This window comes from Ursus arctos, unplaced genomic scaffold, assembly GCF_023065955.2.
Source record: "Ursus arctos isolate Adak ecotype North America unplaced genomic scaffold, UrsArc2.0 scaffold_34, whole genome shotgun sequence".
NCBI lineage: Eukaryota > Metazoa > Chordata > Mammalia > Carnivora > Ursidae > Ursus > Ursus arctos.
In genome coordinates, this window is record NW_026623030.1 from 23,328,173 (window position 1) to 23,354,677 (window position 26,505).

Genomic DNA, 26,505 nt, shown 5'->3' on the forward strand with positions numbered 1-26,505 from the left:
TTTTTTTTAGAGCAGTTTTAGTTTCAGAGCAAAATTGAATGGGATATACAGAGTTCTCATATACCCTCTATCCCCCATGGGCATAGCCTCCCACACTATCTACATCCCACAGCAGCATGGTACATTATTACAACTGATGTACCTACATTGACACATCATTATGACCTGAAGTCCATAGTTTACTGTTAGGTTTCTCTGACTATTGTACATTCTGAGTTTTGACATATGTGTAATGACATATCTGCCATTATAGTATCATATGGAAGTTTCACCACCCTAAAAATTCCCTGTGCTCCACCTATTCCTCCCCACCCTCCCAACCTCTGGCAACCAATGATCTTTTCATCATCCCCAGTCTCATCTTTTCCAGAATGTCATGTAGTTGGAATCATAGTATGTAGCTTTTTCAGATTGGCTTTTTTCACTTAATAGTATGAATTTATATTTTCTCCATGTTTTTTCATGGTTGTGTTCCAGCAATTGACAAATCTGTTTATACTGCTTATGGAAAACAAATATGCAAGATGATCAGTTTTGACAGCCATTGGGAAATTTGCAGAAACTGTATCATTCATTTCTTTGCTAATCCAATATGTAGGATAGAAGCTTTTAAAATACATTTTTGTAATTTAAAAAGTATTAATCTTTCACCCTTTGTACTGTAATAGTGGCTTTATTTTTAATTTAAAAATTTACTGTCATCTTTGTTTTTTTCAATGGACCACAAACTAGCATCATATTTAGATAAAGTTTAAAGTTTAATAAGATAATATTTTCATTGTTTCCTTTCTGGCCATTACTAGTCATTTCATTTCAGGATTATTAGTGAAAGTAATTTTTTCCTAATGGAGAGGGGGTGGTCAAGAGAATGAGAAGACAAATCACAGACTGGGAGAAAATATTTATAAAAGATGTATCTGATAAAGGATTATTATCCAAGATATACAAAGACCCTTAAAACTCAAGGATAAGAAAACAAACAACCCAGGGGCACCTGGCTGACTTAGAAGAGCATGGGGCTCTCGACTCTCAGTAGGGGTTGTGAGTTTGAGCCCCACGTGGGATATACAGATTACGTGAATAAAACTTTTTTAAAATAGGAAACAACAACAACAACCCATGAAGAACCCAAACTTAAAAAATGGGCTAAAGGTTTGAACAGATATCTCACCAAAGAAGATCTACAGATAGCAAATACGATGCTCAACGTCATATATCATTAGGGAACTGCAAATTAAAACAGCAAGTTACCACTACACAGATATTAGGATGGCTAAAATTCAACCTAGCCTTTATTCACTCTGAGCTAGTGAGTCATTTTAAAGGGTAAAAATATACCCTTTTGCACTCAAGGATGCTATCCAAATGGTGAAGACTGATTCCTACAGAACACATAATACCTGAGAGAAGGGGGCGTGGTGCCTTCAGCCTAGTGCGCAAGCCCGACTGCGCAAGCAGTTAGGACTGCCCCTAGCGCCTGATTAAAATATTTAACTCCAGCTGTTGGAGATTCCTCCAACTCTACTGTATTAACCTATTTATGGTAAGTCACCATACATTTTTATTAATTTTTGAGACACAAATTTCTCTCCGAGTCATCTTATTTCAATTGAGCATGTATTCATACTGAAGTGCCGTTTGTCACTAGAGCATTGAAAGACCTCAATTAAGTTTGCAGCTTAGAATGACGTAACTTTTGCTAAAACAAAACTAAATAAAACAAAAACAACCCAAAAACCGAATCATCCCACTTCATAGAGTGCCTGAGGAAGGAACAGAGGTTTTTTTTTTTCCCCTCAGGCACTTCAGTAGTTGCCTATTTTCCTGGGGGCGGTGCCGCTTGTGGACCCCACGGACCCCGGCGAGGCCGCCATTTTGGAGTCTTCCCTAAGGAGCGTCTACCGGCTTTTCGCGCTGCTGCCGCCGCTGCCCGCGGCCTTGCCGGGCAGGATGAATGTGATAGACCACGTGCGAGACATGGCGGCCGCGGGGCTGCACTCTAACGTGCGGCTCCTCAGCAGCTTGTTACTTACAATGAGTAATAACAACCCGTGAGTTGAGGCGGGGAGCGGCCTGGGGCTGAGGAGAAAGCGGCGCCGGTTTGGGAACGGGGGTTGGGGGGGCCTGGGAACTGGCGGGAAGGAGCGACCGCGGGCCTCAGCTGAGGCTTCGGGGTCAGCGACGGCATCGTCGGGCCGAGCCGATCTAGGAACGCGAGTTCAGTTAACTCGGTCTCTGCGCTGTCCCGGACGCTGGGATGAGCTCCCTGAGGGAAGAGGTGGCGAGCGGCGGCTTCGAGAAATGGAAGGCGGAGGCCCTGAGGGCGAGCCTGGCTAGGGTTTCTCGAAAGTTGTGAGCGGAGGGTTTCCTGAGGCACCTGTCGCCATGCACAGCGACTGTCACTTCGCTAGGCCGACTCCTCTCTTCCCGGCTCTTTCCCGAAGAATGTTTTCTCGCTCGCCGCTGCTCCAACAGGCCCACCCAGTCTTACGCCTTCGTCCCTCATCTAAGATTGATTTTTCCCCTAGAGTGTGTCAGAAGGGTCCACGTTCTGGCCTCCAAAACCCCTGAAAACGGGAAACTCCTTTTATGGGTGGGAGTGGCGCCCTATTAAGGACACGCGGTGCCCCTTTCTTGTTTTCTGAGCCGCCGTTTGTTAAGTCTAATGACGGATGCAGCACAGGGCTGTTTCCAGCCTTGAGTGCGCGTTGCTCCCCTGCTTATTATATTCCTCCATTGTACTTAAATTAAAATTCTTTCCCATGGCCTCGGAGGCCAAACATTTTTCTCCCTGACCTCATTTCATGCCCTCGGCTTACTGTACTTCAGCCTTGCAGGCAGTTCCTTCTGTTACTTGAACCCACCAGCCTCGCTCTTAACTCAGGGCTTTGCGTTTGCTGTTTAGCTCGGAGTCCTCACGTCGGCGATCTGTATCCTGAGTCAGGTTTCAGCTCAGATAGCCCCTCGTAGGGAACAGCTTCTGTAACTGTCAGAATTACCCCTTACCCTCACTATTCCATCCCTTTGCCCTGGTCCATATTCTGCATCACTCTTTTTAAATTGAGATATAATTGACATATTTCAGGTGTGCAACGTAATGACTTAATTGTATTGGTATGCTGTGAAATGATCACCACAGTAAGTCTAGTTAACATCCATCCATCACCACATGGTTAAATTTCTTTTTTTCTTGTGAGAACTTCTAAAGATTTTATTTTCGTTTATTTGAGAGAGTGTAGGGAGGAGTGAAGGGAGAGGGACAGGCAGACTCCACACTGAGTGGAGAGTACAACTCGGCTGATTTCACAATCCTGAGATATGACCAAGGTGGAAATCCAGAGTCTGATGCCCAACCAGTTTAGCCACCCAGGTGGCTGAGAACTTTTTTAAGCTCTGTGTTCTGCTTCATTCTTAACACCTAAGGAGGTCAGCACAATGCCTTTGTGCAGTGAGCACTCACATGTTTTATTGAATGTGCTAAGGAAGTATGTACAAACTTAGGTAAAACTGTCCAAATTGACACATTTAGTAAGTGGAGGAGCCACGATGTCTGGGCTTTGGTCCTTCTGATTCTGAAATCTTAGACTGATCCACCACAGTCTGCTACTTCTAAGTGGCATAATTGAATTTTCTACTCAGGGTGGATCCATTTGCATTTGGTCTGCTCTAGAAGCTGTCTAGGTCAGAAAGGAAAAACCCCTTAAGTGCCTGTAATGCAGCTGCTGCTATTTTATTTCCATTAGTGTGCTTCTAGATCTCGCTATGTGAGACCCATCATTTCACCACCATCCACTTAGTGTTGACAGTGAGGAGCCCTGGTCTCTTTCAGCCTTCTGTGTTTATTCTGGAGCGTTTCAGTTGGTTTTGAGTGATTGGTCAAGGCACACTTTCCATCACTGGGAATTTGTGCACCAGTTAGTCATTTTTCTTGGTTCTTGAAGATGTTACAGGATAAAAGCCGTTTAATCCTCTGACTTGGCTTAGCCCGTATTTCTTTCTGTTAGGTTAAACTGGCAGTTTCCTAGATTCAGGGAGGTCAATTTAAATTCCGACCTTTACCATGTATTATTAAATGTCCTTATTGAATTGACACTATACACAGTAAGAAAAATTGAAACAGTACAGAAGAGGTATGCAGATAAGTGTCTGTCCCTGAGTCTTGAACCTCACCCCACCATTTTTCTCCAGAGGCAACAACCAGTAACAGTTTCCCCTGTATCACTCCAAAGATAATTTATGGGTGAATAAGTAGGCATGTGTTAAAATACATAAATATCTGAATTCTTTCTCTGAGTGTAGTAATATTTTCTGTCAAATCTTCCCAGTAAATATGTAGAATCTCAGAGTTGGAAGAGATCTTAAGTATTTTGAACTATACCTTTAGTCCTTAAATTTCCTTTATGATTTTATATCCAGTGTTCAGCCTAGCTATCCTTTTTTTTTTTTTTTAAGATTAAAAAAAATCAGGATAAAATGACAAACGTACCATTAGATTTCGTCCTTTTAAAGAACACATTTCTCTGGTTTGGGGTATATTCACAGAGTTGTACAACCATCACCACTATCTATTACAAACATTTTCATTATCCCCAAAAGAAACCCCATATCTGTTACTAAGCATCCCTAATCTCACTTCCTCTAGCCCCTGGCAGCCACTAACTCTGGTACTTATTCTTGAGTATCCTTCATTTGTTGACAGATTAATTATTTACAGAATTGATTGTGACAGTTCTTTCCTTTTAAGTGACTATAGCTTTTACCTGTCAAAGAAAAATGTATAAATTCCTCCTAATTTGGCAGGAGTTAGGGCGGTGGGGGGTGGGGTGGAATTAAATAAAAAATGTATGCCTTTCCCATTAAGAATGGTGGTCAGCCTGGAGGCAGTTATAATGCTTGTGAGCAATGTTCAACATTAATGAAAAAGTTTTGAAACATTGTTTTACACTTAAACCCCTAAGACTCAGGGAGATAACAATTCTTTTAGTGTTAATAAAGTTTACTTTTGGGGTGCCTGGGTGGCTCAGCTGGTTGGGCATTTGCCTTTGGCTTGGGTCATGATCTTGGGGTCCTGGGATCGGGCCCCCTGTTGGGCTCCCTGCTCAGCAGGGAGTCTGCTTCTCCCTCTCACTCTCCCTCTCCCTCTGTGGTCTCACTCTCAAATAAATAAATAAGAAATCTTTTAAAAGTTTAAAAAAATGGTTTACTTTTGTATGTAAAATTAAAAAAAAACTTTCATCAAATAAGGCTAATCCTCTTTCTATCCCACTCTATCCCATTGGCTTATCCTGTTCTATTCCCATCTTCAGTATTTGAAGAATTTTCAGTTCCTTTGAAACCTCTTTTTGTTTAGCACTTTACTTAAAAAGTTTCAAAGCAGTGAGGTTTCACTTTTCCAGATTCTTCAACCCTTTGGTAGTATTAGTTAAATCATTGTGATTTCTCTCCTTTGTCTACATTAAGCTAAAAATTCATGCTAATATAAGAAAGTATGGATATATGTCATACTATTAAATTAAGAGGCCATTGGGGGGGCACCTGGGTGGCTCAGTTGATTAAGTGTCCAACTCTGTATTTCGGGTCATGTCATGATCTCATGGTTGTGAGATTGAGCCCTGAAGCAGGCTCCATGCTCTAAGATTCTCTCCCTCTCTTTCTCCTTACCCACTCCACTTGTGCATGCTCTCGTGCTATCTCTCTCTTTAAAAAAAAAAAATAAAGAGGATTTGGGCTAAAGAAGGGGAGGAGAAGATGTATAACGTTTCTCTTTGTATATCTGTGTATTACTGAATTTGATTTAGAGGTATCATTACTTTTATAGTAAATAAAGGAGAAAAGCATATTAAAACAGTAATTTAAAGCAGTTGCCTGTATGTGTTGACCATATTAGCATAGAGTACAACTCTCATGCCTCTCATTTTAGGGACTAGCACTTAAGGTACAATGACTTTTGTGGACTGTCATTACACAAGGCTTTTTATGCTAGACTTATGTGGGTACTAAGGAGGATGTTCTAACATTGCAAAATAACCCATGTAGGGGGTATATTTTCTTTGTTTTCTAGTGAGTTATTCTCCCCATCTCAGAAGTACCAGCTTTTGGTGTATCATGCAGATTCTCTCTTTCATGATAAGGAATATCGGAATGCTGTGAGTAAGTATACCATGGCGTTACAGCAGAAGAAAGCCCTAAGTAAAACTTCAAAGGTGAGACCGTCAACTGGTAATTCTGCATCTACTCCACAAAGTCAGGTAAATGGAGATTGATGTGTGATTTTTTTTTTTTTTTTGAGAGTGAGAGAGACTGAAGGAATTTACAAGACTGCTGATTAGATGTAGAAGATGGAAAAATAAGTAATTTTAAAGGGGAGCTGACTGAACAAACAAAGATGAAAAATCACTTAGATGCAAGAATGCAGAATTCACTCTGGATGAATCTAAAAATGGAGTTAAACCTGAATTATGTGGGTTCACTGAAGTTCTGCATTGTTCCTCCCTTTTATACCAACAATTCAAAATCTAAAGTGTTTTTATAATTTTAATTAAAGTACAACTTTTAAAATGTAACTCAATTATTAGGGTTGTTAGTGCCTAGGGAAATTTATGGGAAATATTCTAAGAGTTTCTGCAGTTTCAGTAGCTTGATAATTAAATGAAGGGGAAATTGTAATTTCACAGAGTCTTCCAATTTGACAGAGTCATCCAGTTGCTAGAAATTAACCCTAATAGACTCATGGAAGGTTTACAGGGTGTATGATAGAACCAAGGCTGCTTATTGCAGTGGTTTGAAATGGTAAGAAACTAGAAGCAAAAGTTATCATCAGTAGGGTCTAGTTAAATTAGAGCATAGCCATAAGATGGAATGTGATGGAACTGTTACTTAAATGAAAAATGAGATAGAGGTGCACATGCTGATTTGGAAAGAACTATATGTATTAGTAAGGAAAATGAGGTTTGAAGAAATGTTTCAATGCTTTTTGTTTAAAGGGGATAGTTTATAGATATATAAATATATCCTGGTATATACCATATATATATATATATGCCATATAGAGAGAGAGAGAGAGAGAGAGAGACATACACACACGGGTAATATGCATGAAAGATTTTGTGTGTTTGAAGGAAAGGAATTTAACTGTGGGAAAGCTTTAGGGAGAGGGAAACTACCTTGCAATTTGACCCTGTCTTTGTTTAAATTATATGTGCAACTTGTATTTAAAAGGAATGTCAGTAAAAATACATACATACTTACATACATTAGAAGGAATGTCAGTAGAATGACCTGGGAGTGAAATTATAAGTTATGTTTTTTTCTACTTTGTATTTTTCCATATTTTGAAAAAAGACAAATTAATGTAGTTGCTCTATTTTTAAAGCCTCTAGATTTTCATCTTCTTGTTTCTTTATGTAAAACCTTTGTTTTTTGTTATTAAAGAGCTGATTACCAGGATCTTCTCTGTTTTCTTTCCCTTTTTTAAAAAAAATTTATTTTATTTTTGTTTATAAGATTTATTTATTTGGGAAAGAAAGAAAGAGAGTGGGGGGAGGGACAGAGGGAGACAAGCAGACTCCCTGCTGAGCAGCAGGCTTGGTGCTGGGCTCTCTCCCAGGACCCTGAGGTCATGACCAGAGTCAAAATCAAGAGTCAGACCCTTAGCCGACTGAGCCACCCAGGCGCCCCTATTTTATTTTTTTAAAGTAATCTCTATTCCCAGTGTGGGGCTCAGACTCAACCCCAAGATCAAGAGTTGGATGCTCCACTGACTGAGCCAGCCAGGCACCCCAGGATTTTCTGTTTTCTGGCACTGAGTGGAAGTCATGTATCTTATCCACATAGGGTCATTCCTAGAAGTAGCTAACTTTTTGAGTATTGAGTATGCCAAGCACCATGCTAAGCCTTTCATGTTAATTAAATACATTTAATCTTTAAAAAGTTCTTTTGACCTCACATTTTTAATTTTTTTTTAAGTTTTTGTTTTAATTCCAGTTAGTTACCATTACAGTGTCATATTAGTTTCAGGTATACAATGTAGTAATTCAACACTTGCATACATCACCCTGTGCTCATCACAACTAGTGCACTCCTTAATGCTCATTGCTTATTTAACCCATCCCCTCACCTCCTCCCCTCTGGTAACTGTCAGTTCTCTATAATTAAGCTCTAAGGAATTTTTTTTTTAATTAAGATATAATGTCATAAAATTAACAATTCAGTAGGTTTTAGTATGTTCATAAAATTGCACAACTGTCACCACTGTTTAATTCCAGAACATTTTTATCACCCTAGAAAATTCCCATGCCTGTTACCTCCTCAGGCTCTGGGAATCACTAACCCCTCTGTCTCTGGATTTGCCTCTTCTGGGTATTTCATGTGAATGGAATCATACAATATGTGACCTTTTGTGTCTGGCTTTTACTTTAGCATAATGTTTTCAAGTTTGATCTATGTTATAGCATGAATCAGTTCTTCGTTCTTTTTATCGCTAAATAATATTCCATTGTATGGGGGCACCTGGGTGGCTCAGTCAGATAAGCATCCACCTTTGGCGCAGGTCATGATCTCAGGGTCCTGGGATGGAGCCTCGAGTTGGACTTCCTACTCAGTGGGGCGTCTGCTTCTCCCTTTCCTTCTGCCCCTCCCCCCATTTGTGCTCACTCTCTTGCTCTCTCAAATAAATCTTAAAAAAAATATTCCAGGGGCTCCTGGGTGGCTCAGTCAGTTGAGTGTCTGCCTTTGGCTCAGGTCACGATCTCAGGGTCCTGGGATCGAGCCCCATGTCGGGTTGCCCACTCACTAGGAAGCCTGTTTCTCCTTCTGCCTGCCACTCCCCCTACTTGTGCTCTCTCTCTCTGACAGATAAATAAAATCTTAAAAAATATATATTCCGTTGTATGGATGTGCCATATTTTATGTATTCATTAGTTGATGGACATTACTTCTACTTTTTGTCTATCATTAATAATGTTGGTATGGACATTTGTCTGCAGGTTTTTTGTTTTGTTTTCAAGTAGGCTCCATGCTGTGGATGGAGCCCAACGTGGGGCTTGAGCTCATGACCCTGAGATCAAGACCTGAGCGGAAATCAAGAGTTGGACACTTAACTGACTCAGCCACCCAGGTGCCCCAACATTTGTGTGTAGGTTTTTGTGCAGACATAGGTTTTCAGTTCTCTTGGCTGTATGTGCAGGAGCATAATGCTGTGTCATATGGTAACTCTATGTATAAACATTTTAAAGAACTGCCATTCTGTTGAAGTAGTGTTTTGAAGAGATGTTTTCATTACCTCTTAGTGTCTTCCATCTGAAATTGAAGTGAAATACAAAATGGCTGAATGTTATACGATGCTAAAACAAGATAAAGATGCCATTGCTATACTTGATGGGATCCCTTCAAGACAAAGGACTCCCAAAGTAAGTTGAATTAACAATTTGTTACATAATATTCTCCTACCCGGTCCTTCCAACCCACTTCCTCCATGTTTTCTCCATGCCTTAGGGAGTCCATCCGAACATTTTACTCTTCAGTTACTTTGTTCCCCTGTTAATGGAGTGGATGAGGTTCAGAGAGATTGAAGAATTACTTTCTTATGAAACGCTGAAAATTCAGCTGATGAAAATGATAGCTGGAGAATACTACAAGTGCTCATTCTTTGGTATTTCTTACCATAGGAAATAATAATTTGCAAATTCTTCCAGGTGGCAGTGGTACTTTTTTTAGAACCTCATGTTTTGCATGCTGTAGGTGCCCCCATTTGATAATGTAAGTGAGCTTATTAGTCCCTTTGTTTTAAAAATCCAAGATTACAAGATCTTTATGTACTTATTTGTATGTGGGATATATATATTTGTGTTTGATGTGGCAACATATTGTATAATCAATAGAACACCTTCAGCTGAAATCAAGAGATCTCGTATCTTGTCTGAGTTTAGGGCATACAAGCTATGAACTGTGTAGTTGAACTTGGGCAAGTTACCAATCTGAACTTTACTTTTTTTTTTAATTTATAAAATGAGGTTAATAAAACTTTTCTCTGCTGACCTTTGGAAAAATAAATAAGTTCATATGTGAAAGAATACTTTTTTAAAATACTATTTTGTAAGGAGTATTATATTGGGTATCTTTGATTATAGTTTGAGTCCAGTTTAGAAGAACAATGAGAATCCTTGCTCTTAGGGTTGAATTCACATCAGTAGTTAATATTCTAACATATGCTCTCATGTCACCTGCCTTCCTCACTTCATTGAAGAACCGTTCGGTGCAACTTGTGCTTAACAGTGAGGAATTTTATATGTAAGATGTCTGTGTACATCCTCCTGCCCTTAAAAGAAGAGGAATCTAAGCAGTGGTATATTTAGTGTTTTTTCACTTAAGTGTTGCTGAGTTTTAAAAGTAACCGATCCAACTTGATGACAATGTGTTTAAGCATCTCCTTATATGGAGGATCTATTTACTATTTTCTGCGTATTTTAAAAGCTAAGCTATTTCCTCAGTTTATTTTATGCTATTAACATTCGGAAGCATATTACAGACTAACCTGTCTCAATAAGCTTGGATGCTATGTACTGTTTTCTGATACACTATGAAAGACTTATCCCAAGTATAGTTTTTTTGCATATGTGAAGAGTGTCTTCCTTTTGGAAGATGCCATTTTGATTATAAACTTGAATGATGCCTTTTCCTTATCTTATTGGAAATGTACCACAATTTCCTCAATGACTTGAGGGTGGGGACATTTTTTTGAAAATGAGTAATGGCAAATATGCTCAGTTTGTGGTATCCAACGCTTTGGTGTTTAAAGCCATCACTTTAAGAGGGACTAGAGGAGTCCACATTTGTTAGGCGTACATATCCTTCATTCTGTAGAGCTGTTGTAGCCAGGAACAAACAAAGATGTGTGCCTCAAACATAAACCTTATAATATTTACAGTTTTTCTTTCTTGTCCGTTAGGGAGTTAACTGGCTTCTCAGTCTGTGTAAAGGACAAGGAAGTGAGTCAAAATACGTCTAAATGAACGTCTGTTAATGTATGGTAAACACCACCACACATTTCTTCACATTTTAAAGGAAAATTCCAGTGTGAGATTATTATATCTTGGTAAATCTTCAACTTTTAAGAGTAAACCTATCAACATACAATTTCTCACTCAGTTTTAAGAAAAAGATGACTGCTTGTGTTTATAACTGGTGGAATGTGACTTTGTGATGTTCCCAAGTAAGGATCTGTTTTATAAAGAATTGACTTTCTCATAGGTAGTACTCAAAACTCATTCTTTTGACGTGATAGGTAGTTTAAAGGGAATTTTAATATTTGTTGAGACAGATGGTCTGTCGGTCATAGTTTGTTAATAACAAGCAGTCAAGAAAGGATCTTAAATTTAATCTTTTATTCTTTTCAAGTATTGACACTAATACTGGAGTTTTCCTTTAAGTATTTTCTTTTGCATTTTCAACATAGCCTAAAATGGAAAAGGTGAGGCCAAATAAAGTTTTATTTCTGATATTTCATTATTTCATTATTTGAATCATCAGTATGGATTAATGCCATACTAGATTGTTTTATATACTGTAAGTCATAATTGGAGCAGATGTTCTTCATCCTCAGAGCCACTCTTTTGAGTAAATATCTGGTGTACCAGGCTACAGATAACCGAAGAGATTGGGGATTGGCTTTTTTTGTGTGTCCTCATGTTGACTGCTTCCTTAGGTTAGTGATCTGGCAAACACTAGTGCTATGTTTAAGATCTTAATTTTAAATTGGAATGTTCTTTTCTCTCTCTCTCTCTCTGTACTATTAAGATCACTTACTTTTCCCTGTAACTTCTACGTTCTTTGGAACTTGTAGGTTTTCTCAAATTTTCCTTGTTGTGTTTTTAGAAAGGGTTATTTTAAAAGAGCTCTACTGAGTTACAAATTTGAATTGTGCTAAAAGTGCATTTACTGGATTTAAGTGATGTAGCTACTCTCTGGATCATTGTACCTCCAGAGGTCAGTCACAGTTTGATTTTTGTAGCATCACTTGATGAGTCAGGTAGTACTTGTGGGTCCATGCTGTCAGTGTTAGAAAGGCTAGAGTCTAGCTGCTAGAATAATTGTCAGAGAGAAGCCAAGTATTTAACTCTGTATCTTGTCATTTTCTTTTTGGGGAAAATTCATTTGATCTTTCTTAACAAGCTATGTTAAGAATTCCTCATTTTCCTATGTCTTGATATTAATTGCATTTAAAATATGTAAACTTGAGCACTCTAGGGTAGTTCATCTTCTGTCTTAAGATCAAGAAAGAATCAAGGTAATTAGAATTCTGTAACATTTCTCAAATAAATATTACTCCCATTTCCAGAGGCAGCATCTTTGGTCCAGATAGTACGGGGCCTTTTGGTTGGGTAAGTGAGAGGAATTTGACTTCCGTCTTAGAAATGGGAGGACATAGGAAAAGCGAAGGTAGTAATTTCCTCTTTGGTTTGAAAAATGGGATTGGTCTTTATTAATTTCCACAGGGCTGTGGGTAGGTTTTCCAGTAAAAAGTAGAATAGTAGCTGGTAATAAAAAATGAGGACTTAATTGGTGGTGAGATATTTTCTTTGCAATATATGCTTATCTTACTGTCTTTTTGTTTTTGTTTATTACAGATAAACATGATGCTGGCAAACCTGTACAAGAAGGCTGGTCAGGAGCGCCCTTCAGTCACCAGCTACAAGGAAGTGCTGAGGCAGTGCCCGTTAGCCCTTGATGCCATACTAGGTACAGATCATTCTCAGCCTATTTCTCTGGATTGTTTACTCTCTGAGATGGTAGTTCTTACTCATAGCTGTACATTAGAATCTGTACACGGGGCACATGGCTGGCTCAGTTGGAAGAGCTTGCGACTCTTGATCTTGAGGCATAAGTTCAAACCCCATGTTGGGTTTAGAGATTACTGAAAGAGTAAATTAAAAAAAAATTTGCCCATGCCTAACTTCCAGAGAGTGATTCAGTAGATTACTGTTGTCATGTATTTTTCACAGATCAAGAAATGTTAAATTATGGTTGTTTTGTCATCTGCATCTCGCTTAGAATAGGGAAAGGGTTACCTTGTAGCCAATGGAAAGAGTAGCCTAATGCTTCTTTGATTGTGGAAGAGGAATGCTATGCTTCACCTTATTTCTCCTGTTTTCTGTTGGATTAGGTTTGCTTTCCCTTTCTGTAAAAGGCGCAGAGGTGGCATCGATGACAATGAACGTGATCCAGACTGTGCCTAACTTGGATTGGCTGTCTGTGTGGATCAAAGCATATGCTTTTGTGCACACTGGTGACAACTCGAGGGCAATCAATACTATCTGGTGAGAGCCACAAAGTTAATTCAGTGTTCTTGAGGCCCTTTCCTTTATGGAGGTCTGGTGTAAAATAGAAATTAGCAAAATAGAAATATGAGATGCTTATTTCTTGGTGTTGCAGCCTGTTGTCCTCAGGCTTGCTTTAGTCTCTTAATGTACTTAATAGTCCTAAGGGTAATAATCTCTGCCTTGAGGACCTGTTAAATGTAAACTTTGACTGAGTTCAGCTCTGTTATTTGTAAAAGTGGTAACCCTTCCACAGCTGGCTGTCATAGTTGTCATGCTTGAACTTGGAAGAACATCTTTTTGGATGTCCCAGAGCATAGATTGCAGCATCTGACTTGGGTTGCCTCTTTCAGACTGTGATTTTCTTTCTAGTCAGGTAAAGTCCAAGGATAAGAAACTGGGTTTTGTGTTATGCGAAGTCACTTTTGAATGACATTGCATTTAGCTCCATGTTGTCCTCTGAAAACCTGCAATCAGAAAGTTCTTTCTAGGTAATGAGAGAGATTTCTGCTTCATTCTGTATATTGGCTTTCTTATCATGTATAACTTTCTTTAAATCATAAGCTCAGAGTAAGAAAATCTAGTGTATATGATTTGTTTGAAAAGCTTTTTATTATGAAAAATGTTATATATACACAAAAGAAAATAGTGCTTATGTGCCTGTCACCCAGATTCAGAAACTAAGAGGATTCATAATAAATGTTAAGGGTCAATGTTTAATATTTTGAAGTTCACTAGAGAAAAAGTCCTTATTGCGAGATAACGTGGACCTGCTGGGAAGCTTAGCAGATCTGTACTTCAGAGCTGGAGACAATAAAAACTCTGTCCTCAAGTTTGAACAGGCACAGATGTTGGATCCTTATTTGATAAAAGGTAGGTTATTCTTGAGCCCTGGTGGAAGTGGCTGCAGAGGGAGGGATCAGAAAAGAAAGGGAGACAATGTAGCATAATATTCTGATGCCATTTTTCATAGAAATATTTTGTGAAACTTATTCTAGTAGTGTTTCACTTTTTTTTTTTTTTTTCCAGGTCTGATACATGTTTCTAACACTTGAGTAATTCCATCTTGAGCATTTGTTTTTGCTCGAATTCAAGTGTCATCTCCAGGCAGATCATTATTTGGCTCTTTTTCTTTTGGGAGGGGTGGTAGCCCTTCCTTATGATTTATAAATTTATGGTGTGCCTTACTAAGAATTTGGATGGCATCCCCCAAACCATAATATCCTTTTAGGGGATACTTAGTATACTTAAAAGGGAGTAAGTGAACAGGCATTAAGAAAGGAATGAGATGATTAAAGGAAGTAATTAGGAATGAACAATAACAAAAAATCATTGATCTCAAAGATTATAGCTGAAGGGGTGAGCCATAGGGACTTCCAGAGGATGAATGTGCATTGACTGGCAGTGAGTGATGGGCAGTGGGAAATAAGTCTGATAGATAGGCTGAAATTTGCTTATGAAGTCCCAAAAGAGGCCATCAGAAAAATATGGCCTTGTGACAGTAGTTAGTCCTGTAGACTCTTAAGCCATGAGAACTACAGAGCAGGGAGATGAGGGAACAGATCCAGAAAGATGAAATTGTTTGCCCAAGGTCTCCCTCCTGCCCAGTGCTTATTTCTCTTCTCTGAGTTGCTTGTGCCCATGATGAAAATGGTGTGTTAGAAATACTAGTCTGGCAGTAGTTGGCAGCTTGAAGTTGGAAGCTCAGGCCCAAGTTTGGGGGCCAGCAGGGAGTATTGCAGTGATCTTGGCAAGAGAGACATTTTGCTGGGCGTCTGAAGGGATAACAAGGAATGAAGGGGATGGTGGTAAGAGATGGGTGACAGCAAGCATGGGACCCTTTTAATAGAATACGAGTGAGAATAAGCAGGGAGTGGGTGATCTTAAATCAGCTGGACTCCAAAAAGAACTAGATGCTTTATCTGGAATAGGCTACTTTTTCTGAGACTAACCAGCATATTTAAGTGTATACTCTGGACTGTGCCTAGGCTTCTTGAAGAAAAGAAATTACTTGATGCCTTTTTGGGCCTTTTCTGGTTATGAGTTAGGATAACTGTATATCATGTCACAGATTGTAGGGACGAACAGTTCCCAAAAATAATTGGCTTTCAAATTGTGAGTTGTAGATCTTTCTACTCCTTTGCTTTTTAAACTTTTTGGATGTGTTTTGTCTTTTTAATAGTCATTTTTTTGGGACATCTGGGTGGCTCAGTCAGTTAAGTGTCTGCCTTCGGCTCAGATCATGATCCCAGCCTCCTGGAATCAAGTCCCACATCAGGCTTCTTGCTAGTGAGGAGTCTGCTTCTCCCTCTGCCTGCCGCTCTCCCTGCTTGTGTGCGCTCTCTCTGATAAATAAATAAAATCTTTAAAAAAAATTTTTTTTTAATTTAAGATTTATCTATTTATTTTAAAGAGAGAGGGAGAGAGAGCTCACAAGCCATAGTGAGGGGAAGGGCGGAGGGAAAATCTCAGGCAGACTCCCTGCTGAGCACAGAGCCTCAAGTGGGGCTTAATCTCACGGTCCTGAGATCGTGACCGGAGCTGAAATCAACAGTCAGACTCCCACCTGATTCCCACCTGATTGAGTCAATCAGGTGCCCCTTATTAAGTCATATTGTAGGAAAGTGGGAATGCTGGTGGGAGGAGCTCATGATGGTGGAAAGGGCTCAGACCATGCTGGAGCTGGGGCTTGAGTGGGGGCTCTGATGAAGGCTGTTGCTCTTTAATAAAGGACACCTGCTGCTGCTTTTTAAAAAAGCCTCTTCCTTTCCAGGAATGGATGTATATGGCTACCTCCTGGCAAGAGAAGGGCGGCTAGAGGATGTGGAGAATCTTGGCTGCCGCCTTTTCAATATTTCTGATCAGCATGCAGAACCCTGGGTGGTCTCTGGGTATGTTTATCTATTCCCTTCTCTCCAGATTTCAGTACATTCTTTGGCAAATTGTGGTTCCTCCCAAATAGCATATAGGTTGGAGACGTAGGTTTAAGAGATAATCAGACTTAGATTCAGATCAAGGTCTTTGACTTTGGACACATTAGTTACCTCACTGAGTCTTTTCTCAGACTTTCTTGGGGTAGGTATCCGCTGAGCTAGTACATCGTGCTCAGCACTGGAGGCCATCGGTGAATAGGCCAGAAGGTGCTGCTTTGTTATTTACCATGGCTTTACAGATTATCTGAATATCTCTCACTTGATAATATATTCAGATATCAGGTTCTTTCCCATAATTTTTCCCTTCCATATCAGTATTTCCCTTTAAAAATATTTAGTTTTTTTTTGTTTTTGTCTCCCCCCGCCCTCTAACATCTCAGGTTAAAGCTGTAAGTGTGCTTTGTAATAAGGCTCATGTAGAGGACCTTCTGTTTGGTTTTGAATGAAGTTTCTTTACCATTTTCTTTCTGGTAATGTTGCATTATTATTTTTTTTTTTTCTCCAGGTGTCATAGCTTTTATAGCAAACGCTACTCTCGGGCCCTCTATTTAGGAGCCAAGGCCATTCAGCTGAACAGTAATAGTGTTCAAGCTTTGCTACTTAAGGGAGCAGCACTTAGAAACATGGGCAGAGTCCAAGAAGCAATAATCCACTTTCGGGAGGCTATACGGCTTGCACCTTGTCGCTTAGATTGTTATGAAGGTAAGATGAAAAATAGAGATGAATAGTGTGAATCTGTAGGTAATGTAGCATTAGCACTCTTAATTTTTGTTTTTTTGAGAGAGAGAGCACATGTGCTCACGACTTGGGGGTGGGGGAGAGGCAGAGGGAGATAGAGAATTGTAAGCAGGCCTCACACCCAGCATGGGGACTTGATCTCACGACACTGAGATTATGACCTGAGCTGATATCAAGAGTTGGGATGCTTAACTGACTGAGCCACCCAGGCACCCCCAGATGGAAGGTTTTGTTAGGCCAGTAGTTCCCAGACTCTCTTGCATGTTAGAGTACTCTGGGGGTACTTTTAAAAATCCTTATGCCAGGTCACTCCAATACTATCGAAATCAGAATATTGCTGTTGGGAGATGGGCACCAGTATTTTTTTGAAGACCCCAGGTAATGTCAGTGTGTGGACAAGTTTGGGAATCACTGCATTAGGCATTTAAAAAATCATTTTGGGGTGCCCGGGTGGCACAGCGGTTGGGCGTCTGCCTTCGGCTCGGGGCGTGATCCCGGCGTTATGGGATCGAGCCCTACATCAGGCTCCTCCGCTAGGAGCCTGCTTCTTCCTCTCCCACTCCCCCTGCTTGTGTTCCCTCTCTCCTGGCTGTCTCTATCTCTGTCGAATAAATAAATAAAATCTTAAAAAAAAAAAAAATCATTTTGGGCTTTCACTGGACCTTCAGAATATATTTTTTTCATTCTCTTTTCCTGGTTTTTGGTGGGGGAGTAGCTGGGGATGGTTTTTTGTCCTATTTTTATTTCTCAAACATGGCTCACTCCTTAATGTGAATCTGTGCTGGCACTGTGCTGGAACGCGGCATCGCTTGGTTATGTCTTTATTTATTTTTTTTAAGATTTATTTATTTATTTATTAGAGAGAGACAGCCAGCGAGAGAGGGAACACAAGCAGGGGGAGTGGGAGAGGAAGAAGCAGGCTCCTAGTGGAGAAGCCTGATGTGGGGCTCGATCCCGGAACGCCATGATCACGCCCTGAGCCGAAGGCAGACGCTTAGCGACTGAGCCACCCAGGCGCCCCTGGTTATGTCTTTATTTTTTAAAAGTTGTTTTACCTTGGGGCAGAAATATTACTCATAGGGTAACTTCATACCCATATGACAGTGTTGGTTGTGGGAACTAGTCATTTCATTGTGACCTCCTGAGTGGGCACGATCAGGGTCAAACTTTGTTTTGTTACATCCTATTTTAAGTTCATGTGAACTGACCCTAGGAGTTCAAAGGAGTGTGCCAGCTTCAGCAACATTTGGTGACTCAGTCACAGATGTTAAAATAGATCTTATAAGATGCAGTTCCTCCAAAGCATATTTTTATAAGAATTTAAAAATAAACCCAGGAGTCTAGGAGTGGCTTGCTCTTAACAGGAAGATGAGTTCAGATTTGAGAAAATTTGGAAGTTGGGGTAAAGAACAAATCTGCTTAGATAGAGAACTCTGTGTATTGTGGATTTGTTCTTAAAGTATCCCCAGCACACCAAGTTTTTGGTTCTGGATTAAATTTTTAATCCTGAAACTAACTTCCTAGCCTCTCAGCTGCTTTTATCACGCTAGTTCCTTTCTGCTGCGTGCCTGTTTCACAAGAGCCCAGGAATGCAGTTGAATAATGAACCCCCCACAGTGCTTGGAAAGAGGATGGTTAGAGTCATTGGGGGCAGAGGACCTTCTCCAGGCCAGTGAGGCTTCATGGGTTGCTGGCACTCAAACCACCATTTGAAGTTTTGAAGCAGGGTAACTGATTATGCTCTCTGGTACTTCTTGCAACCTCCAGCCGAGCTTCCTTTATGGGTGGAGGCAAAGGAGTAGTGAAGAGCATTCTTTCCATTTCCTTCTGAAGTTCCAGGAGGGGCTTTAGCAGGGAAATAAAACTGCTCAATAAGTAGTTACAAACAGCCATATTCTGAATCCAGCACATTGCCCTGAAGAGTTAGGTAATTTCTGATTAAGTAACCATAGTGTGTGGTAGAATGTGCACAAATATTATAAATGCTGCTAGGGTGGAGGAGTACGCAGAGAAAATCTGCCAGGGATGCGTGGGTTTGGGGTTTAAGCTGTTTTTCTGTTTTGATGAGAGCTTTGTGTCAAAAAGTACTTCCTCTGTTCTCAAGTTCTTGGCAAGAAGAGTTGAGAGTTGTCTCTGCTTGAAGAGTCCCCATAGGGCATCTTGTTGTGGGTGTGGTAAGACGCAGGAGCTGCCAATCTTGGTGTATTTAGTCCATCTGCTAAGCATTTTCTATCTAGGTTAGGGAAACCCTCAGCAAATGTCTTTTGAGATAACTTTTATGTTTCAAATGAAAAGTTGTCCTTCTTCTTAGGTTGCTCCTTAGGTCCATTAGTAGAAATTACACAACTAGTTTTATAGAACTGGACATTCACTTGGAACTGTAAAGCTCTCCCACGTGAGCCTAGGACTAAAGATGACCGAATTAATAGCTTGTTAAGAGGCAGTGGAACCTTGCGCTTTGTTGTCAACATCATCTCTATTTCAAGTAATGATTAGGGTCGTGTTTGTTCCTCTTAACATTCAGCTGGGCTGCCTACCTGCTTCATTTTACTTATGCCTGTTTCCTTTGCTCACTAAAGGTGCCTTTGCAGTGCATCAGCCTTTTTCTACATCCCTGAAGTGCTTTGGGGAAGAGCACTTCTTATTCCATCAACATACTCTCTAATGTCATCAGAGTTTTCCCCTGGCCTGCCCTTTGTCTGAAGCTTTGAAGGTTTGCAGTTTGGAAGGGTGTCAGGGTGAAAGCATTGCTTAGAATGATAATGTGGTTGAACTTTCTGTTTTATTTTTTCAGGTCTCATTGAATGTTACTTGGCTTCCAACAGTATTCGTGAGGCAATGGTAATGGCTAACAATGTTTACAAAACTCTAGGAGCAAATGCACAGACCCTTACCCTTTTAGCCACTGTTTGTCTTGAAGACCCAGTAACACAGGAGAAAGCCAAAACTTTATTAGATAAAGCTCTGACCCAAAGGCCGGATTACATTAAGGCTGTGGTGAAAAAAGCAGAACTACTTAGTAAGTGTATCTTATTTACTTCCCTTTTGTTGTTAATTGTATAAAACCTGATCTCATTTGGATTTCCTGGTCCCAGCTGGTTACAGATGACCAGACAGGTGTGTGCCTTTTGTAGTAGGTTTGAGCGCATGTGAATTGGTTTATATTTAGCACAACCAAATGTAGATGGCTTAGACTAGTTTGGATTGGCAGTGACTGACTTTTTGAGTGGCTCAAACCAGCTATACTTGGTTGGTACCTGTTCAGCTCACTTTGATTTGGTTTGGGTTGTCCTGAACTACTTTGGGCTGAATAGAACTGGTCTTAGCCAGCTTGAACTATTTCGACCCATCTGGGTTTGCTTATGACTTTCCTTTTAGCTTTGGTTTTTTTAGTCCTGATTGATGATGAATCCTGGGTTTGGGCTGGTTTGGTAAATAAAATGCATTTTGGCTTTTATTTGAACTCAGGTTTAAGAGTAAAATTTAAAAAATCAGAACTCAAGCTCCCCATTTCTTAACGGAATAGGAATTCGTATGAGCTTGTTCTTATTTCTTGCCATACCACTCTTCTCTTAAAGATATCTACAAAGAGATTATTGAATTGTGATCACTGTTGTGATTTTGTATATATGATTTGAGAGGGGAGTATATTTTCAAAATGTTGTGTAAAGTAGGAAAATGAGGATCTTTTTCTTTTCAGGCAGAGAACAGAAATACGAAGATGGAATTGCTTTGCTGAGGAATGCACTAGCTAATCAGAGTGACTGTGTCCTGCATCGGATCCTAGGAGATTTCCTTGTAGCTGTCAATGAGTATCAGGAGGCAATGGACCAATATAGTATAGCACTAAGGTAGGCACTTAGCCTCCCATGGGGGGAAGGTCAATGAGGGGAAGAGGAGGCAGGGAACTATGTAATAGGAGTTCCGGAAACCCACACGCTTTTGTGCCCATGGTTGAAAACAGAGTAATAATAGTAATGGTAGAAGAGGTATTTGTGAGTTCATAACTTCTAAAAAAAATATTCGTAAAGTATATCACAAGCAACATTAAAGAACTGTTTCACTCATAAGCAGCCCATATCACTATATCACCTGTTTTCATTTGTATAGATCATCTTCTTGGCCTTGCCCACACATAAACATATTTTTATAGGGTATATGTAGTATATATTTTATATTCTGCTTTTTCAAATCAAAGTATTGTAAGTACTTTCTCATGTTTCTACCTACTGTAGTAAAGAACTTAAGCTCTGAAGTTTGAATATTACCTTCACCTGTTATCTTGGGCAAGTTACTAATAGATTTGTCTATATCTACCTTATTAGGTATTAAGTGATTAAATGAGGATTAAATTATTATTCCATGTAAAGCTCTTAGTGCTGTGCCTGGTACATAGTAAATACTAAATAAATAGTGGTATTCTTACTGTTTAATACAGAAGTGATTTATTTGAGGGTTGTCTGTGTGTCTGTAAGGTTATGGTGAAGGCCTGTCTTTAATCGAGTCTGATCACATCCATTTATTTGTTCAGCAGTTGGATACCTGGCATCTCAGTAACCACTGGGTATGCTGTGATTCTGGGAGCTCTCAGTCTCAGGCATAGACTGATCGATGCCACGTGCTAAGTGCTTTCATAGCAATCTCTAGAAGGCAAGGTGGGAGTCCCAAGGGTGGGGAGCCCTGGGTGGTGTGGGTGAGAGCTGTATGGAGGGTTTCAGAGAAGAGGTTAAAAATCAATCTACAGTTATAGAATTAGAGGTGGAATTTGCTAGAGATTGGACACCTCCTGGCCTTGGTGATAATCACAAAGGTTAGAGGAAGAATTGCTTAGAAGCCAAGTAAATAAATGTTCTGAAGCCTCTGAACTTTGGGGATTTTGGCATGTGTAATGATTTTTAGCCGCTAAACTTGTGTGCCCGGGTAGAGGTAGATTTGGGTCCTGGAGTCTAACCTAGGAGTTGACAAATGTGTTCCATGGTAAGCATGATAATTTTGGTTGACTACTGAAATGCCGAAATGGTTAATCACATCATAAGAACATGAAACAACTTCACTCACAGAAAAATAAGGTGGTTTTGTTTTTTTTTTTTTTTTTGTAATTTTGTAGCTTAAAATCTGATACTGTTAAGAAATTACATTTGAAATTTTCTGTTAATGGTTGTTTGCTGCTTTTTCATTTGTGTTATCTAGTATCTTCCTCTAGCAGAATGCTGGGTAATAAGTGTGAAAATGTAAGAAATACGTGGAGAAAAACTCAAATTGAGAATTCTAAAAATTAGGAGAAGACATCTTTTTTCACTTCTAGTGGTGGACTCCCTCGATCTCGCCTGTGGAACCAGAGTTGTTTGGAGAGGCCAGGCGTTAGCAGTTTCTCTGTGACTGGGTGGTCATTTCACTGCCGTGCCAGGGAGATGACACATCAGCCAGCAAGAAGCAAGGCAGAGATTCAGGCCTCTCCTTTGTTTTGTTGTCCCCTAGTTTGGACCCCAATGACCAGAAGTCTCTAGAGGGGATGCAGAAGATGGAGAAGGAGGAGAGTCCCACGGATGCCACTCAGGAGGAGGATGTGGACGACATGGAAGGGAGTGGGGAAGAAGGGGACCTGGAGGGCAGCGACAGTGAGGCGGCCCAGTGGGCTGACCAGGAGCAGTGGTTCGGCATGCAGTGAGGCAGGCGTCAGCTCTGTGGCCACACTGGCCTGCCCTGCTCTGAGCACTTCCGTGGACTGAAGGAGCCCGGAGGAGCCCGCTCTCTGGGAGGACAATGATTCCGCATGTAATTGCAGCAGGGGTCTCTACCCCTTGCTCCATATTTCTAGTAGTGAATTCATTTTTAAAAACTGAGCCTGACTGACCTTCCATATATCTCTATCCTCCCCTGCTCCAGTCAGGGAGGATCGAGTGAGCTCTCTGGGAGGCTGCAGATGTGCCAGGGCTTCTGGGACAGAGTGCTTTTTATATAACTAATTTCTAAATCTGAAAGCTTGAGGAGTAGACAGTGTTTTGTCTGTGACATTGTGGGTGAGTTTAAAGGAGTGACCTATCACCCAGAGCAAGAGTGTCCTCTCCCATGTCAGACACCAGCATGGGCTGGCCCTTTCAGAGAGGGTTTCCTGTTCCGGAAATCATCTTGAGCTGTCCAAACGTCCCTAGTAATCTTGCTTCTTTCTGCAATGTTAGTAATGCCTTAAGCTGACAGTTGCTATTTTGCAGAACAGTTTTCCTATTTGCTAATCTGGTAACTTGCCTATGAGCCTGGGCCGGATCTGAGAAACGGGTGTGACCTAAAGCATGAACAGAGGCACACCTGCGGTAATTAACTAATAAAACTGTTTTTTGTACAGTAATGGTCTTGGGTTGATCAGAATGGAAGCCCTTTATAGATTCTTTTTTTTATTTTGGGTCTCTGATTTTACAGTGCATTGATTCAACCCCAGAATTATTTGCCATAAATACACTCCCTTTCTTCCCAGACTGTTGGGAGCCAGGAAGATTGGGGCTTTGGGTAACACTGAGCTGGTTCATTTATTTGTATTTTTGATTGGTTAAATTCCCCTGGGGGAGAGAGTCTTTGGCCTGATTGTAGCTGTTTCTGCCCAGTTCTGTCCAGGGTACTAACCAAGTAGGTGTCTAATTACAGCATTCTGTCACAGGGTCAGCAGGGGGCGCATTCCCTGGGCTTGGTGCTGGGAGATTTCACCTACCCTCTTGTTTCTTAAGATGCCACGCTTTTCACTGTATCCTTAACTTGGAGGTGAAGGTCGGGAGAATGGCACAGTTAACCTCAAATTCTCACTAAAACAAAATTAGAGGTGGTACAAAATGTGATTTTGATATAAATGGAAAGTTCTGTTCTAAAGTGTAAAAACAGTGGAAGTGTGCAGTAGTTTAGGAGCTCAGAACATGGTAACTGCAACTTCAAATGGGCAAAAATGTTATTGTTCGAGTATCTTTCAGTATGAGACTCAAAGCCTGGGCAGCACCATTTGATCAAGCAGTTTTTAAAGAGACCAGCTGGCAGTTGGTTTCGTTCCAGGTGAGCATGCTGCCGGGAGAAGACACTGCTCATTGGCCTCGGTGCTTGCTCTGGATGTAGCTTCATGACCTCCAGCTTCCTCTTAGTAGCCGTCACCAGTCAGTGCATTGGGGAAAAAAGGTGAAACCTCTGCCATTTCCCTGGCTTGGGGAAGAAGCCCAGCCACACCCAGCCTACGTGTTGCCGCATGCTAGGCTTGTCACTATTACCTCTGAGATTCCTATGGGGTCAGGATGTGCCCTGGAGCCCAGGCCCTGTGTATTATTACCTTCCTTCAGCACCAGCATGTTCCTCCCCTTCCCTGGGCTGGCCCTTAGCTCTGCTGCTAGCCCCTGGATCATCCCAGCCCTCTCCATCCCAGCAACACCCTCGGCTGGATCTCTCTGACCCCTCCCACCCACAGGTCCAGCATTTCTATCCTGACCAACATTTTAGGGTCAAAGCCGGGTTGGAAGAGGAAGCTGAAGCTACATTTTTAGCACACCTGATGTAGGATTGAAGACATTCTTGGTCCACATCAAAGAATTGTAGGAGTGTGACTTGAAGGGTGCTGAAGATCTCACCTGGCATTGCTGCTATCACTTGGTCTCACAAAAAAAACCTCATGAGAGCAGGGAGCCCCAGGAAGCAGGGACAGAATCAGGCTGCCAGCTCTGTGGCTGTCTCATTGAGCCACCTTCCAGGAGACGAAGCATCTTGACAAGGAATGGGCTCTCAAGTGCCTGTAGTCACCACAGGTACCCTCTGGTGTCTGGAGTTCCACACACCATTAAGGAAGGGGATATTTTAACTAATCCTGTCCTTTCCCGCCAGTCGCTTCCAGCTTGTTCATAGCACCAATTTGGAATCAGGCTAGGTTCTTGAAGTCCCTGCTCTCCCACTGTCAGAGCTGTGGGTCAGGGGCTGGGTAGTTTGCTTCCGTGGCCTGAGCTCCCACAGCTTCTGGGCTGAGGACGGAATAAGCCCACAAGGAGGTCAGTATGGTGCCCATTGTGTATCTCATTACCATGACCAGGGTAAATGCCAGGCTGCCAGTCTTTCCCTCAGGAATTGAGGATTGGTGGTGTCACTGAAGCCTTGTCTTTTTTCCTCCTGAAGGTCCCTCAGCTAAGCAGGGAGGCAGGGTCCTAAGGAAGGGTGCTCCCTGCCCCCGTCTTGGGCATTCACACTCTGAACCCTTGCTGTGTGCCAGGGACCTGGCAGATACGGCCCCTACAGGGTTGATGTCAGGAGAGCTCTCCTTCCCAGCCTTAGTTTGGGAGCCATGCTCCTGCCAATGAGTTCTTCCTCAGAGAGTGAGACCAGCTTTTGCCAAAGTCTGTAATTCTCAAATTGATGAGGCAGACTGTCAGGTACAGCATCAAACCTGAGTCCAGATCTAGGACCCAGGCCCCGGAGTCTGCATCTTCAGTCACTCCCACCTGGATTTCCTATTCTGAGGCAGGCATTTTCTGGTCCAAATATTGAGAAACCTGGGGGAGGGGATTTGAGGGTCCCAGAAGCTGTAGGCTTGACCTCAGAAGGCCCGTGGGGGCCTCACTGTACAACTGTCTGACCAGGTCTTTGGAGGCCATGCCCAGACCTGCTTGGCCAGCCCTGAGGCCACAGGCACTGCCTGCTGCATGGTGACTGCATTCTCTGTTGGCTACAGGCAGTGAGGCCTGACTCGACAAGCACTTCACCGTGGCCTCCGGGGACCATGGCCTTAGCCAGGCCAGCCAGGAATCCCTGGCACTGGGAAGGCCCATTGAGGTAAGTGCCTCACTAAGGCTTTCCACTTCTCTCTGGAGCCTCTCCACCCTGGGGCAGTGGATGGGTGGGTGGTGCACCAGCTCCCACTTTCCCTCTTGGGGCACAAAATGGCAGGCTTCTGTTGTCTAGGAGCTTCTGAGCTGCTCGGGCTGCACCGCTAGACGGGGCCAGGGTGTGTGGGGTTTTTCCAGATTACTGTGGAGGATGTCGGGTGTTGGCAACACAGAACATGTCACTTCACAAATCACACAGTATCAGCAACACCAGGAACAAGCCAGAAGCCAAGTCGGTCTCCTTAGCAGCCATTAAAACAGTTTAAAAATAAGAGTACCCTCATGCATTGTTGGTGGGAAAGTAAAATGATAGAGCCATTGTGGGGAAAACAGTCTGGCAGTTATTCAAAAGTTGAAACAATTACAGTATGATCCAGCAATTTCACTTCTGGGTACATAGCCAAAAGAATTGAAGCAGGATCTTCAACAGATACTTGCACACCCTTGTTCATAGCAACATTATTCACAACACTGAAAAGGTGGAAATAACCCAAGTGTTATATTGTTGCATGAATGGATGAACAAAATGCAGCATATACACACACACAATGGAATACAGTCCAGCCTTAAAAAGGAAGTCCTATCACATGGCACAACATGGATGAACCTTGAGGACATGCTAAGTGTAACAAGCCAGTCACAAAAGAAGAAATACTGTATGCTTCCACTTAAATGATCCCT

At 41.4% G+C, this 26,505-nt stretch overlaps 1 protein-coding gene across 5 annotated transcripts; it reads left to right on the forward strand.

Annotated features, from left to right (window-relative positions):
• The first annotated feature begins 1,841 nt into the window (after positions 1 to 1,841).
• Positions 1,842 to 23,330, forward strand: ANAPC7 (anaphase promoting complex subunit 7). 5 transcript variants are annotated; one of them, XM_026514862.4, is made up of 11 exons: positions 1,842 to 2,051; positions 6,062 to 6,248; positions 9,288 to 9,407; positions 12,624 to 12,735; positions 13,160 to 13,313; positions 14,044 to 14,186; positions 16,087 to 16,204; positions 16,752 to 16,948; positions 19,779 to 20,003; positions 20,685 to 20,835; positions 22,463 to 23,330. In XM_026514862.4, exons 1-11 carry the CDS (start codon positions 1,951 to 1,953, stop codon positions 22,650 to 22,652), a joined length of 1,698 nt encoding a protein of 565 aa, XP_026370647.1. In that variant the 5' UTR covers positions 1,842 to 1,950; the 3' UTR covers positions 22,653 to 23,330. The 5 variants fall into 5 exon arrangements, with proteins under 5 accessions (XP_026370647.1, XP_057161807.1, XP_044245792.2 ...); XM_057305824.1 differs by having other exon boundaries at positions 1,985 to 2,051; positions 6,037 to 6,248; XM_044389857.3 differs by lacking the exon at positions 1,842 to 2,051 and adding an exon at positions 8,985 to 9,115 and having other exon boundaries at positions 6,181 to 6,248.
• Positions 23,331 to 26,505: the final 3,175 nt, after the last annotated feature.

Coding starts and splice junctions, on each gene's coding strand:
- ANAPC7 (XM_026514862.4), top strand. CDS start 1,951: ATGAATGTGATAGACCACGTGCGAGACATGGCGGCCGCGGGGCTGCAC. Junction 2,052..6,061: donor ACAATGAGTAATAACAACCC/GTGAGTTGAGGC, acceptor TTTGTTTTCTAG/TGAGTTATTCTCCCCATCTC. Junction 20,836..22,462: donor CAATATAGTATAGCACTAAG/GTAGGCACTTAG, acceptor GTTGTCCCCTAG/TTTGGACCCCAATGACCAGA.